The 14,717-nt window shown below is 34.7% G+C and overlaps 1 protein-coding gene across 2 annotated transcripts in view; it reads right to left on the reverse strand.

Annotated features, from left to right (window-relative positions):
* The window catches only part of ANO3 (anoctamin 3), a 475,418-nt gene that overhangs the window by 103,100 nt on the left and 357,601 nt on the right, over positions 1-14,717 (reverse strand). For both annotated transcript variants that reach the window (XM_050755373.1, XM_050755374.1), the window contains 2 exons: positions 11,099-11,233; positions 5,221-5,317 (listed from right to left, as the gene is read on the reverse strand). In XM_050755373.1, the coding sequence (XP_050611330.1) occupies positions 5,221-5,317; positions 11,099-11,233 (232 nt within the window). The remainder of the gene's footprint in view (positions 1-5,220; positions 5,318-11,098; positions 11,234-14,717) is intronic.

Consider the following 14,717-nt stretch of genomic DNA (forward strand, 5'->3'; position numbering starts at 1 on the left):
AAGGCAAAAAATGTTCGGCCAGCACAAAAATTCCATAGAAACTATAGAGAAAATAGGGGCATTGTCCTCACAGGAGGGTAAGGACAATCATGGGCTAAAGTACAGTATTATAAAGAAAGTTGGAATGGAATGGTGTCCTTGCTCAATCTGACATCCAGAGGGTGCTCAATGAGAGCATTAAAATAACAGTAATGTATATTTCAGTTGTAACATCTGGAACACACTGCAAAATATACGTAAAGCAAGTCATCATAAAACGTATTTTTCTATAATGTGGCATTATTGATAATATCATCATAGAAAAGAAGTGCTCCCTTTGAAGGTTGGTGGATAGGTGCAAAATGTCCCATATGCCTCTAAAATTCATTGTTGGTTAAGGCATGGTATTTCTAAAAAAGAATATCAAAATTGGTTTTCAAAACAATCATCAGTGTACTTTTATATCAGGAGAGAAAAGGATCATAAAGAAATTATCCCACAGAGCTCATAAAATTATACCCAGCAGGGAATCAAGAATTTTTTTTTTCTCAAGACGTCCAACAGAGACACCTGAGGCTGCTGAACCGCTGAACAGCTGTCTGTTTTCCTTTGTAAACCAACATCATACAGGAAACAGTCTCTTAAGAGTGTTAGAACAGACTGTGGGGATTTAAAGGTCACCAAGAAATAATGGCTCTCCCCTGCTCTAGAAATAGCCATGCTTTTAGAAAAGTGGCAAATAAAAAACCATCCTTAGTAACAATTGCGTTGCATGAACTTGTCATGGTTTGTGTAGTATTTTCCTTTAAAGTGCTTCTCAATTTTTTTCTTACTGGGTTTGCTAACAAATCTTTCAGGCATTTTAAGTCAATAAATTTAAACATTAACAGTTTAGAAACACCTTCATGAGATCAAGTTGGAGTACATGTAATATTCTTGTAATGTGGGATTACATACATCTAATGAGAGATAAAGCTAGAAGGAGCATTAGAGAAGACTTCAGAACTTGCTCTAAGGAAGAGTACAACCATGTTTAATCATGTGTTAGATTTACCAAGCTATTACACATGGGATGTATTATGATATGGGAGATCATAGAGACAACAAGAACAGCTTGAAGTCGGTGGTTATAGCTTGAGGTGTTAAGGGCTTTATTTAGGGTGCTGACATATGAGCTGCTGAATGAAAATGGGAAAAAGAGCGAAGGAAGAGTCAAGCTTATTGTGAAATGGCTCAAGTTTAGATCACGGGTGACTGACAGGAGAATTAAGTGATAAGTAGCGTTCTGTCTAATAGGATAAGAACACTTATTACATTGAAGAAACCCCAACTAAAATATTGAGAAAATTCCATAAGCGGCATAGAAGATTTTTCTAAAAGCAAAAAGAATCTTGTCCTCCATATATAATTACATATGTAATACATGGAATTATTCTATTAGAAAAACAGCTTGCCTTTATGAATGGAGGGCCCATGGCAAGCGTTATGTTCAACACTGTTAATGTGACTAGGCATAACATATAAAGAAGGTCACAAACTTAGCTTCAAAGCTTGATTTAAGTACACATTGTCCAATTTCTTTGACACCTGATTTCTCTTGAAGAGCTGAGTGTGGCTACAAATTAAAAAATGTGGGTACTGTTAAAGAGATAGCTTTCTTATTAGGCTGGAAGCTGAAAGTCTATGTTTTCTGCATTATACCTGCTGGGTCTTGCTCTAAAATTGCTTTATAGGTTCAGAAAAACATAAGGCTCTGAAAAATGCCACTTATATCCCACTAAAGTCCCTCCAGGATAAGGAGAACAAGGTGACTCCTTGGCAGATTCAACCATGTACGCAGAGCTATTACTGGAGACTTGGAGGGCAGGGAGTCAGAATTGAAGCTGGAGGTCATGCCCTTTCACTTCCTCATTCCTTAACTCTTGGGTAGGGTGAAACCTGAATAACCATTTCATTTGCTGGACCTGACCAGAAGCTACATAAAAAATAGGTATTGATCAGACTATTCTCCACGTATCTTTTAAAAATTTGGTCCTAGAAATTAGAGTCACCTGAGGAGCTTGTTAACAGAGAGAGTTTTAGGCCTCACCCTTGACCAGTTGATTCTAAATTTCAGGAAGTGGGGTCCAGAAACCTGCTTTATCACAAATGTTCTAGATGATCGGATGTATAGTCTTATACACACTCTTTTTCTTTTCAATGAAGTTTCTTGAAAAGAACAGCTTCTCTTCTGCTTCTGTTGTAACCTCAAATCAGTATACAGCCTGAGGTTCACACTGGGTATTGAGTAAATGTTAAACAAGTTTTTCTTTAAGAAAATTACTCTGAATAAGACTTAAGTTCAAGGGGTTGGGTCATTTTTTAACTATATGAAAAACAGCTTAGGACCTTCTAGCTAATTATTTTACCTTAGATGAGAATTCCTAGCATTATAGGGTTTGACAACATAGTGTCAGTGAAAATATCACGAAATTACTTAATTGCAAAAATATCCTAATTCCAATTCTTTTAAGTACTAAAATAAAAGTAGTCATGAAAGGAAACATTAATGTACTTAAATATTAATATTTATCATATGATAGGACCAGTTATTTTCATGCAGACATATCACTGAAATTATAAAGGGGAAATTACATGTACACACATCCTTTTCAATATAATATGGAAAATTTGATTTCTTTTTATTTGTCACAAGCAGTAATGGATTCTGTAAGGAACTGAATTGAGAACTCCCTAGATCACGTGTCCAGGTGATTTTGCTTCTAGATGATCCTAGATTTGTTGGCTTGTACCTTTGGCAAAAATCTGCTCCCTTATATCTGATTCTACCCATCGAAAAATTATGAGATATTTAAATATGAAAATTTATAGTAAAATAGATTGTTGATTTCCACCCAGTAAGGGAAGAGGAACTCTTATTTTTAAGGTATAAAACAAGTAGCTACATTTTATCTTAGAGGAACAAATAAAAGACATTTCATCCTAGTGGGTTGTATTTCTTACATTCTTCCACGAGGCAATATTCTCCTTTGCAAGCTAACTTTTCCACTTTCCTTATACAAGTTATTAAGTGAATTCTTTGTGAGTCATCCCTGTCCTTAAATGTACCTTTCTCTGTTGAGAAAAGAAGAGATGTATTTACTGCACAATGACAAAAGCACCCTAGATGTAGTGTTTCCTTGGATGGCTTCCTCACTTTATCACTCTGCCATATGTGGATATTTCTTGTCTTCAGTGTTAAAATAATGCCAGTGTGTGTTATTAGATATGTCCAAGTGAAAGAAGAAGTATCTGTATATTTTTGGCGTTTCTAGGCTGTTATATGTCTAAAATACATAGGCTAGGAGAGAGACATATGTATATACATATAACAACTCTTAACACACTTGGTTCTAGCAAAAAGTGATGAGAAAATGCTGCCTCCAAACAAGATAACCATGTTTCTAAGTCCCTATCATCTTTATGGAACATTTAAAAGAATGAAAAACTAAACATTTATTCTGAAATTAAAGTATAAACAAAACAGACTTCTTTACTAAGTTATGTTCTTGTAGTAAGGACATTGAGTGGCTTTGGATTTTGCACCCAGCCTTGTCAAAGTTAATTGTATGGAGATCTCCACTTCTGGAAATGATGGAGTAAGAAGGATTGATTTTATCCCTATGCTGGAAACACCCCCAAAACGCACAAAATATATAAAACAACAGATTACAAGATGGTAGACATCAGGCAACAAAGGGCAATGAGAGACAGAAAACGAACAACGTTCACTTTATTACTACTCAGATTACTGCCTTAAAGAGTTCTCAGGGTGTAGAGAAGAACGACCTAGGCAGTACCCACGAGCATGTATGCAAGGAAACCATCTGTTAAGGAAAGTGCCATTTGAGAGACTGGAGTCAGGAATAGTGCCTGGTCCCACCAGCCACTGAAACCCTCATTATGCATAGTGACTTGGGTAGCATACACAGAAAGAGCTTTAGAATTGTTAAAATTCATAAAGATTGACCACAATGAGGCTCGGTGACTACACAGAAAACTGGAATTCTCATATACCATGGGTGGGTATGTAAAAGGTATAAACACATAGGGAAGGTTTTGCTTAGCAGGGTTTTCATAGGCTAACCATATACCTACCATGTGATCTAACCAGTCTACTCCTAGATATTTACCCAAGAGAAATGATAGCATTTGTCCATACAAGGGCTTGTAGATGAATATTAATAGAAAACTTGTTTAAAATAGGTAACAATTTGAAACAATCAAAAATTTTGATAATAGGTAAAGAAATAAACGGTATAGATATTATGGAATAATGTTCAGCAATAAAAATGATCTATTGATAAATGCTACATTATGAATGAATCTCAATAAATACGCTGTGTGAAAGAAGTCAGAAGAAAATACATAAATACATGATTCGATTTACACAAGAATCTAGAAAATACAAATGTATCTATAACGATACAAAGCAGTCGGCTGCTAGAGCACAGGGGAAGGTCAGGGAGGCAGAGATTAAAAGGGCGTGAAGAAAATGTTGGAGATGATGTGTTCATTATCTTGATTATGCTAATGGTTTCACAGGTGCACGCATATAACAAAATGTATCAACTCATACACTTTAAATAGGTATATTTCATTACATGTTAATTATACTTCTATAAAACTGTTTTACAAACAAAAATAATAATGTAGAATTCAGTGTTTCTTAAACTTGGAGGAACACTGAAATCACCCAGGAAAATCTGAAATATACTGATAGCTATGTTCCAATCCCAAAGGTTCTGATTTAATTGCTCTGGGGTTGATCTGAGTTTCAGGAGTTTTAAAAGCCCTTCAGGTAATTCTAATAGGCAGCAATTTTGGGATTTTTTTGAATGTTATTTCATTTTCTCTGTACCAATAGAAGTATTTTAACTTCGTAAGTTTTCATGTAACATACAAATTTAGTAAACAGCAATAGAAGTAACTGTTTCTTAAAAAGAATCTAGATATAATTACATGTGGAAGTTTATGTTTATCTACAGTGGCAAAAATCAGTTATAAAAACCAAGGGAGACAAAAATGTTCAAATAAAAGTATACTTGCTTTGTAATTACAACAGACTGACATTTTATTCAGTTGTCAATGGCACTTAATGATGGTTGAAACTCTTGAGAACACTTAACTTTGACTGGAGGACTTCTTACTGCCTGCTTCTCAGTACCGCTCAGGAAGGAGAATGCGAGGGTCCACACTCACCTTGGCATAGATACAGCTGTCGTTGAGTCTCTGCAGGGAGCAGTTCTTGTCACAGAGAGGGCACATAAAGACTTCAGTGGCTTTACAAATTTCTTGGCTTGAGAAAAAAAAAGAAAAAAAAACCATTAAAACATAGCATGAAACTGTGACTAGAAATTCACTTCGCCCCTGCAGCAAATCCTGTTGGAAGCAGCAAGGCAGAGAGGAAAAGGAGAAGCAATGGGAATAGTGGGGAGTGGTGGGCACTGTGGTGTGACTCCAACTCAAACACTTCAGAGTATTTGTGATGCGAAAGTTTTGGTTTGCTTCTTTAATTTTAGAAAATGTTGTCAAGATAATTATAATGATAACAGGCCATATTTTACACTTGTGTGATATCTGGTGAAACTCTGTCTACAATGACACTTTTATACATGATTTCATGGCACTCAGGATAATCTTGTGAGGTATATATAACTCCAATGGAGTTTTAGCCAAACTCCCAGGCTTGGAAGTGGCTGAGCTGGAATCAAACCTATTTGGATTTCTCAAGTCTGGTGATCATACAATTTATAACACCCACTGCAGTACGTATTGTTGGTGCAGAATGTTCATCGGAGATTAAAATAGTTGCTTTTTTATGTTTGTTTATTGGGGTCTTTTGCATCGTCTTGACATACACTGTCACAATGACATGCCATAGTTTATATTTATATAAATATGTTCTCTATTAGAATGTAACTTTATGACACATATCTTCAGTTTTATGTCCACTGCCTTTAAAACAATCTCAGCATATATTTTAGATGACTTTGTGATAGCGCTAACACATCAGTAACCATTTCCGAAAAGCCTCAAAGACTCACAGTTCTCAGCAACTTATTTGCAGGACGCTTTATGCGCTTTCCTCTCATACATGGCCCTTTCCCATTTAGTATCCCCTGAATTAACTGTCTTTAAATCTTCTCTAGAAATGTTGAGAGGAATTTAAAGGCTTTAGAAAATGTGTCTGGATTCAACCCTTAACACAAGTTTAATTAGCAATGTTTACAGCAAGATTTCTTTTTTTTACACATTTGTACTTGAACTAAAAAAAAAAGAATGCATATGCATTTCAATGTGTATTTCAAGTATGGGAGGTATATAATCTCAAGCCAAAGTGGGGATCAATAGTTAAGTAATAATACCACATAGTGACATAATGCTTTACAGTGGGCAAGATGAATTTATGTTTGTCAAATTGTTTAGTCTTTACTCCAATCTCGGGTAACGGCAATTATCTCCAGTAAAAAGAGAAAAACAATGTTCAATTTAAGGAACTTGCTCAAGGTTATAGAGCTAGCTAGAGGTACCTCAAGGACCCCAAGCTTAAGTTTTCTGATTGTAGATCCAGTTCTCCATCAACTATATCTAAAAGAGAGATAAAGTTTGCTTCATAGTTTAAGGGAACTTTTCTATCAAGTAATAATTTATTAATGATCACAATGATGAAATGGGTCTTACATATACTATAGCTCTTCTACTTTCACACTCATCATCTTACTAGTAATCAGGATGTCTACAGAAGGTAGGAGAAAGCAGGTAAAATATACATATTAAAAACCAAAAAGAAAGAGAAGACTGTATCTCCTCTTGTGTCAATACCAGTAATTTGTAGGAATAAGAACTATTAACACACTTCGTGAAAAAAAAAAATTGAAATGAGCTTTTTAACATAATTCATTGTTTCACAAATGATACAATTTGTCCTGCTTTAGAATCTTATACTAAAAAGGTATTGAAGTTTGTTTATATGATATAATCTTTCTCAATTTCCAAATGGGGTCAATCAAAAGCTCAGATTTATTGAAGCACCAAGTCTAGAATTCCAGAGTCTTTTTACTGTAGAATCATTACATTCATTTTCTGAAAGTCACTCAAAGCTCAACTTGATACATGATACACAAAAAACATCACACAACTTTTGACATTTTTTAGTCTAAAATATTTAAGAGTATCACAAGTTTCTTTGACTTTGCTTAACCACTAGAGGAAGGGAGAGTTCCCATCATGAGTGTTTCTGAATTTCTTCTGCAGTGCTTGACAATCTAAACAATCACTCAAACTGTGGTTTTCTTTTGTTTTGTATTTATTGCTACATATACACATCAAGTGTGATTCCAAAGAAATCATCGTTACTACCAATTAAAAATAAAAGTAGAGAGAAATTTTCCATATTGGGGTGGATGTTTGGACCCACTCACTTGAGGGTCCTCATGCTTCCTTATAATCCAGCTAACATGATAAAGAATGGAAGATAAAATATTTGCTTTATGGTACACTTTTTTTGAGAAAAGTGTGAAACTAGGTTTAAGGAAAACCAGTAGGGCATCATGGATAAATCATTGCTTTTAAAATCATACATAATCATCAGAGAAATGCAAATCAAAACTACAATAAAAAAATCACCTCACACCTGTTAGGATTGCTACTATTCCTTAAAAAAAACAAAAAAAAAGTAAGTATTGGTGAGAATGTGGGGAAATTGTAATCCTGCACACTGCTGGTAGAAATCTAAAATGGTCCACTGCTATGAAAAACAGTAGGGAGGTTTCTCAAAAAATCAAAAATAGAACTACCATATGATTCAGCAATCCCACTTCTGGATACATATCCAAAAGAAATGAAATCATGATCTGGAAGAGCTGTCTGCACTCCCACATTTATTTCAGAATTATTAAAAATATCCAAGATATGGAAACAACCCAAATGTTTATTGACTGATGAATGAAGAAAGAGAATGTGGTATATATGTATAATGGAATATTATTTGGTCTTAGAAAAGAAGGAAATCCTGCCATATGTGATAACATGGATAAACCTAGAAGAAATTATGCTAAGTGAATTAAGCCAATCACAGAATAACCAATACTGAATAATTCAACTTATATGAGGTATATAAAATAGTCAAACTTACAAAAAACAGAGTTAAAATGGTGGTTGCCATTGGCTAGGGGAAGGAGGGAAGGGAGGGTAAAATGGACAAAAAGTTTCAGTTATATAAGATGAATAAATTCCAGAGAACTTCTGTATGACATTGTGCCTGTGGTCAATAATACTGTCTTGTGCACTTAAAAATTTATTAAGAGGCTAGATCTCACACTGTGTTCTCATCACCAATAAACACTTATTAATAATCAATTGATAATTGAATATAAATTAATAAAACATTAATTGATGGTATTAATTTATTTCTGTAATTAATTATATATTAATCATAATCCTATAGTTGTTAATACTATTGACAATTTTAAAAATCAGAAATACGTTTGAAACTTAGTTGACCACTTACTACATATAGTCCCTGACCAAGTCACTTTTTTTTAGGGGATCAATTTATTCATCTTATATGAGGATATCTAACTGGGATATTAGATTAAAAATATTTACAATGTACTTTACACATTGTAGGCACTTGATAAATGAAAGAAACTTATTGCTAAGCACAGTGTCAAGAGAGGGCTTGGAAATCCTCTAAGAAGCAAAGACTCTTAAAAATCTGGTCAATATTGAGAACCACATTCATTTCTTGGTGAGTTCTGATGCTGAAAAGGCAAGAACAGACCAGACAGTTGGGGCTTCAGGTCTGTTTCCTGGTTCCTGAAACCTAGGGCCTAAAAACCAGGCCACACGTATCTGTGCCTGTTCATTTTCAAATTCCTGTATCTTTTCCCAGGTACAGATATGGCCATATTTCACCATGTAAGACCAGTGTATACATGTAAATATATACACGTATGTATATACAGTCATCTAAAACCTGATTGTTATATACTTCTATAATTAAGTGTAAAGCAATTAAGAAACATGATCTTAATTTAGTTGGACCTAATTAGTAGAAACATAATCAATAGAGCCACATCTGCAGCTTTGGAACGTTTTTCTACCCTGCAACAAGTAAAAAAGAGCTTAATAAAATTATACTAACATAAGTCAACACAAAATAAAAGATTGCTCTCCTTCCCCCACCCACCATGATAACACCTACAACTCAACCATGTCTGACACCTTGAATGGAAAATTTCAGTCCCCAAATTTTCAGTCAAGATATTCAGTGCTGCTTATCTTGGTTTAGAATAGAAAGTCTGACAGGATCTTAATTATAGTGTGACAGAAGTGGGAGTAATATAATACCATACAGCACTGAAGAAAAGAGTTTGCTAATGCCTTTTAGAACACTCCTTGTACTAAAGGTTAAAGAATAATTATCTCATACAAAAAGAGCCTAATTTACTCCATTGGTATATAAATCAATAGAAACAGCAAATCTATTCCCTTCATTCCTCTTTGTTCATTTTCAGCTTTGTAGCGGTGGAGCTGAGAAGTCTATATCATATGCTAACATTTTGTTAATATGTTCTCCACAGGACCAACTTGAAGAATCATTTTCCATATTTTAAAACATTTTAAAATGGTTTACTTTTTTTTCCAATTCACTGTAACTCTAAACCACAACCTTTCTTCGGAGCCCCAGATGTTACTGATACAACAGAATATGGGCAAATGCCCAAAAGGAGGATGGATGTTTCCAGTGGGCAGAAGTTTGTTCAGGAAGATGCTACCTTGCAGGATGGTAATGAGTTTGCAAAACCCTGAAATTAACCCATGGCTAGATGAAATGGGTTTGAGCAGTAGGTGTTTCTTTGTTTTCATGTTATTTAGCTTTCGGCATTCATGAAGAACAAGGGGACTTTGAGATATCAAATCAAGCAATTTGATTACTGAATAGGATTTAATTATCGGACAATAAAGCTGTTTCATTTTTAAGCATAATTGCTGTACATATACATACATATACATATTATATTAAGGAAAATTCAGGGAAATTAATTTTTATGATCTCATGAAGAATATAATCTTAACATTAACTGTCATGTTCAGTATCTGGTAGCAAGGCCATGGTTAAAAGATGGATCAAAAGAGAAGAACGTGTTGAGCTTTGAAAGAAGGGGGAGAGATATTTTTCAGATTTTGAATTTTACATTACAAAGTTAAAGTTGATAATATACTTGTGATTGAAATAGAAAATGCTGTTAAGATTATTTAATGTTAGGGTGACTCTCGTCCTTGCTGAATAATAATGTACTGTTCCTATTTCCAAATCTCAAGTCACTTCAACTTTAATAGAAGCATCACTATTTTGATATATGTTTTGACTTTTGTCAAACCTGATTTCACTACAATCTCCATATCTTAAGTGTATGCTAAATAAAATTTATAAATATTTGTTCCTCCAGAGAGTAATAATAAAGTAGAAAGTGTGTTATGATCTGTCATGTACTCAGGAGAGTAGAGGAGGCTGCTTAGAGCAGAATTTATGTGGTATAATTGTTTTGTTTAGACATCTTTAAGTCTATTAGGTTCCCTCATGTGCAAAAAGATCTATGCATCTCCAAGGGTGGTAGTGAAGGTTACAGCAAATGAAACAAGGTATTTGGAAGGACTTTGTAAATTATAAATTGAAATTATAAATTATAGCTATTATAATGATTTGAATGAATACATCGAGAGGGCCTTCTAGACTAACAAATACTATGCAAATGTAAATCACACAAAACTATCAAATTTTTGAATTATGTGGTATATACTGGAAAGAAGAATTTTACGTAAACATTCTTGGAAATTACTCAAGATAGTTTGCATATAAAAGTATTAAAATGACATTTTGTAATAGTGTTCCTTTCCTACCAAAAAAAAAAAACAAACAAACAAACAAAAAAAACACCAAGAAACAGAAATAGCAAATAAATTAAATTGTAGTATCATCAACCATTTGTTTTTTATAGTCAGCATTATCGTTAAACTTTTGCCCACTCAGAAGACAGGCCAAATATTTTTAATAGGTCTCTTAATAGCCTACCTTACTTGACTTTTATTCATTGTAAATAATCCATAGAAGAAAACGCACAAACCAACAATTGCTGCAGGAATCAACATTCCAGTATACCATCCCAGCCAAGCAAAGTATAGTCCAATCTTCTCACCAAAGTACAGCCTGCATGAGAAAGCAAATCCTTAGACTGAGTTAAGGCAATATAAGCAATATTACAACTATTGATGCCACACCTAGTCAGAATTTCAGACGGAAACTTGAGGCTACACTCGGTTCCTCCTCAGCTCCATCTACAGTATCTAATACTCCTGCTTGTTAATTAATCCAATAATGGCAATATTGTTTATTTTTAAACCTTTTCTTTTTTTTTTTTTTTTTTTTTTTTTTTTTTTTGAGACGGAGTCTCGCTCTGTCACCCAGGCTGGAGTGCTGTGGCCGGATCTCAGCTCACTGCAAGCTCTGCCTCCCGGGTTCACGCCATTCTCCTGCCTCAGCCTCCTGAGTAGCTGGGACTACAGGCGCCCGCCACCTCACCCGGCTAGTTTTTTGTATTTTTTAGTAGAGACAGGGTTTCACCGTGTTAGCCAGGATGGTCTCGATCTCCTGACCTCGTGATCCGCCCGTCTCGGCCTCCCAAAGTGCTGGGATTACAGGCTTGAGCCACCGCGCCCGGCCTAAACCTTTTCAATATAGGGGCAATTCTGTCACATGTCTTTATGTATATGCCATACTTCTCAACATGGCTCATAAACCTTGTTTTTCTCCATCTTCCTACTAGCATCCCTTTTCATTTTTCACATCACAGAGCTGCTCTAAACCATATAGCTTTCATGAAAATTGGAAAAAGGTGTCCCCTCTAGGTGGGTGCTGAGAGAGCAGGTTAGATTTCCCTCTTCATCTGCACCCTTCACCAGACACCCTTAGGCTAGACACAATGTGCACCATTATGTCACATCTTCCTCAACAAAGCTCAACTCTGCAGTTTCCAAAGCACGCAGGACTTACCCTGGTTAATGCTGTCCCTAAAATTACAAAAATGTATGGCAATTACCGGTCATTCTTCCATTCCTTTTCCTCCCTATACGATTGTAAGCTGCTGAAAGGTAGACTTGTGTGTTGCTTCACTAGTAACCATCACAGGAAGTACTGAAGGACGCTAAGAGAGTTAATGCATTTAATTCCCCTCTAGCTGATGAATATCATTTAAATTGAAATGGCAGAGAAATAACGCAGTTCTAATAACTACTCAGTTGCTCTTTCTTCACCTAACCCACTGTCGGTATTAAAGGCCTGGTTAAAAATGATAATTTCCTGATTTCTTTACCACCGTTTGGTCTCCATCTTCTAAAGACGGTTACTTAACACACACAGTTTTGTTCCTGCAACAAAGATGGGCACTTCAAAGTTGATTTGGGAATATTGCACGGAGCAGTGATTCTTGCTAAGAAGAAAATTCTCTTGTCATATTTCCTTAACAAGGCTTCTCTTTCTGAAAACTATTCTCTTTCTGCTTCATTCTCTGTGTTGTGCCAATTAAATCTTTTGCATATTCTACTGCGTGTAGACCTGGAATAATCATCTGTCAAGCATCACTTCTCCGTATTTTTGCATTTTATTTTTCTCTCCTAGGAAACACAGATCAATAGAAAATTCACTTCTTATACAATAATAACATTCTACTTTGAGATGGAAACTTATTATATTAACAGGTATTGAAAAAAAAATTGTTTGCTTGAACAAGTGTTCCTCTGTGGGGTGGAGCAAAGTTTTTAGCACATGTTACTAACACAGTAGAGGACCTTTATAATTTTGATGACAGAGGACTGCACAGACAAATCAGTGGATATAGACAGTATCATCTATATCAGTATGATATAGATAGATATTTTAAATTACACATTGTTAAAGATTAAGAGAAGCAACAATATTATTTGGTGAAGTATAGTCACCTAAGTAAAAGTAGATTTCAGATCTGTGTCAGGAGAAGAAGGAGCTGGTGCCATGTAAAAGAGGCTAATGAAAAAATGTCCTTGCCTTAGAGCGCTGGTACTCACAATCTTCTATGATTCCTGTGTTCCAAACAGAGCAAGGAGGAAGACGGAGGAATTGGGGGCTGCTATTGGGTAACTACCCATCACACAACCACAGCTCTCTTTTTATCTGTTTTTTTTTTTTTAATATTTCTGCCCTGTGTCATATTTCATTCAATGATACAATTCCACTGCTGAAATAATTTCTATCATAAAATGAAACAATGTGGAAATCTATGCTTTTAGAATTGTTTCCTTTAGTGACATTGTTTTTAAATACAAATGCCTCCAATGCCTATTGTGAAATATTTTTTAAAATTGCCATACAAGAATTTTGCTACGCAAATTTTATAACTGATGATTTTGAATATGTGCTCTTTGTAGTTTCAAATATTTTTCATGGAAAAACAGATTGCAACTAAAATAGGACTTAGCTATAAAACGTTTAAATTTATTTTTAAAATGGGAAAAACCATGGACACATGTCCAGAAATGGTTATTTATATAAAAAAGGAATTGCCTGTATCTGACTTTCCATCCTAAGGAACTACTTTATTCAGCATGAGACAATACAGGCTGTGCCTATGAGTCTCCATTATCCATAACCAAAGAGTATAAAGAAATTCAACTTTGAACACCCTCTTTCTCTCACTACAGATAGGAAGCAACACAGTAAGAGATGCATGCCCTCAAAAGTGTGCGGTTTTAAGAACAACTTACTCAAAATAAGTAGTCACAAATCTTAAGATAATTTTTCTGCTGGTTGTAGAAAAATGGGCCTTGTAGAAAATGCTATGCATAAATAGTTTACTATCAATGTTTGCCTCATTACCATCTAAATTTTGGTAACACAAGTTAAGTTCCTAAGGGGTAAAAACATGTTCAACTGCCCTCTATACTCTTTTATAAACTTTCTCTTGGGTGAGTATTACACCACACACTCCTTCCCTTAGCCAATTAAAGACAGAAATATAATTTTTTTAAGAAAAAATATCCTCCTATGTCAACAACCAAAGAAGTGGTAATAGTGGCTGAATAAACCTATTTACTGAAAATAAAGGCTGCTTGCTGGAATTATCTGAAGCAGCAAGAGTAATGTCTTCTATAGATGAGAACTTATACTTTCTGTTTATTTTTTGTCAACAAAAATTGTATATATTTATTGCATGCATGATATTTTGAAATATGCATATAGTTTTGAAGGACTAAATGAAGCTAATTAACATACACATTACCTCACATATTTATTCTTACTATATAGTAAGAACATTTAAAATGTACTCAGCAATTTTCAACCATAAAATACATTATTATTAACTATAGTCACCATGTTGTACAACAGATCTCTGGAACTTATTCTTCCTATCTAAATTCATTTTTGTATCCTTTGACCAACTTCTCCCCAATTTCTGCCTTCTCCCCACCCCAGCCTTTGGTAACTACTATTCTACTCTCTGCTTCTATGAGTTCAACTTTTTTAGATTCTACCCATACATGAGATTATGTAGTATTTGTATTTCGGTGGCTTATAAAGAAAATATGGTATATATACACAATGAAAAACTACTTAACCTTAAAAAGGAGAAGATCCTGTCATTCGCAATAACATGGATAAG

Source organism: Macaca thibetana, chromosome 14 (genome assembly GCF_024542745.1).
Source record: "Macaca thibetana thibetana isolate TM-01 chromosome 14, ASM2454274v1, whole genome shotgun sequence".
Classification (NCBI taxonomy): Eukaryota; Metazoa; Chordata; class Mammalia; order Primates; family Cercopithecidae; genus Macaca; species Macaca thibetana.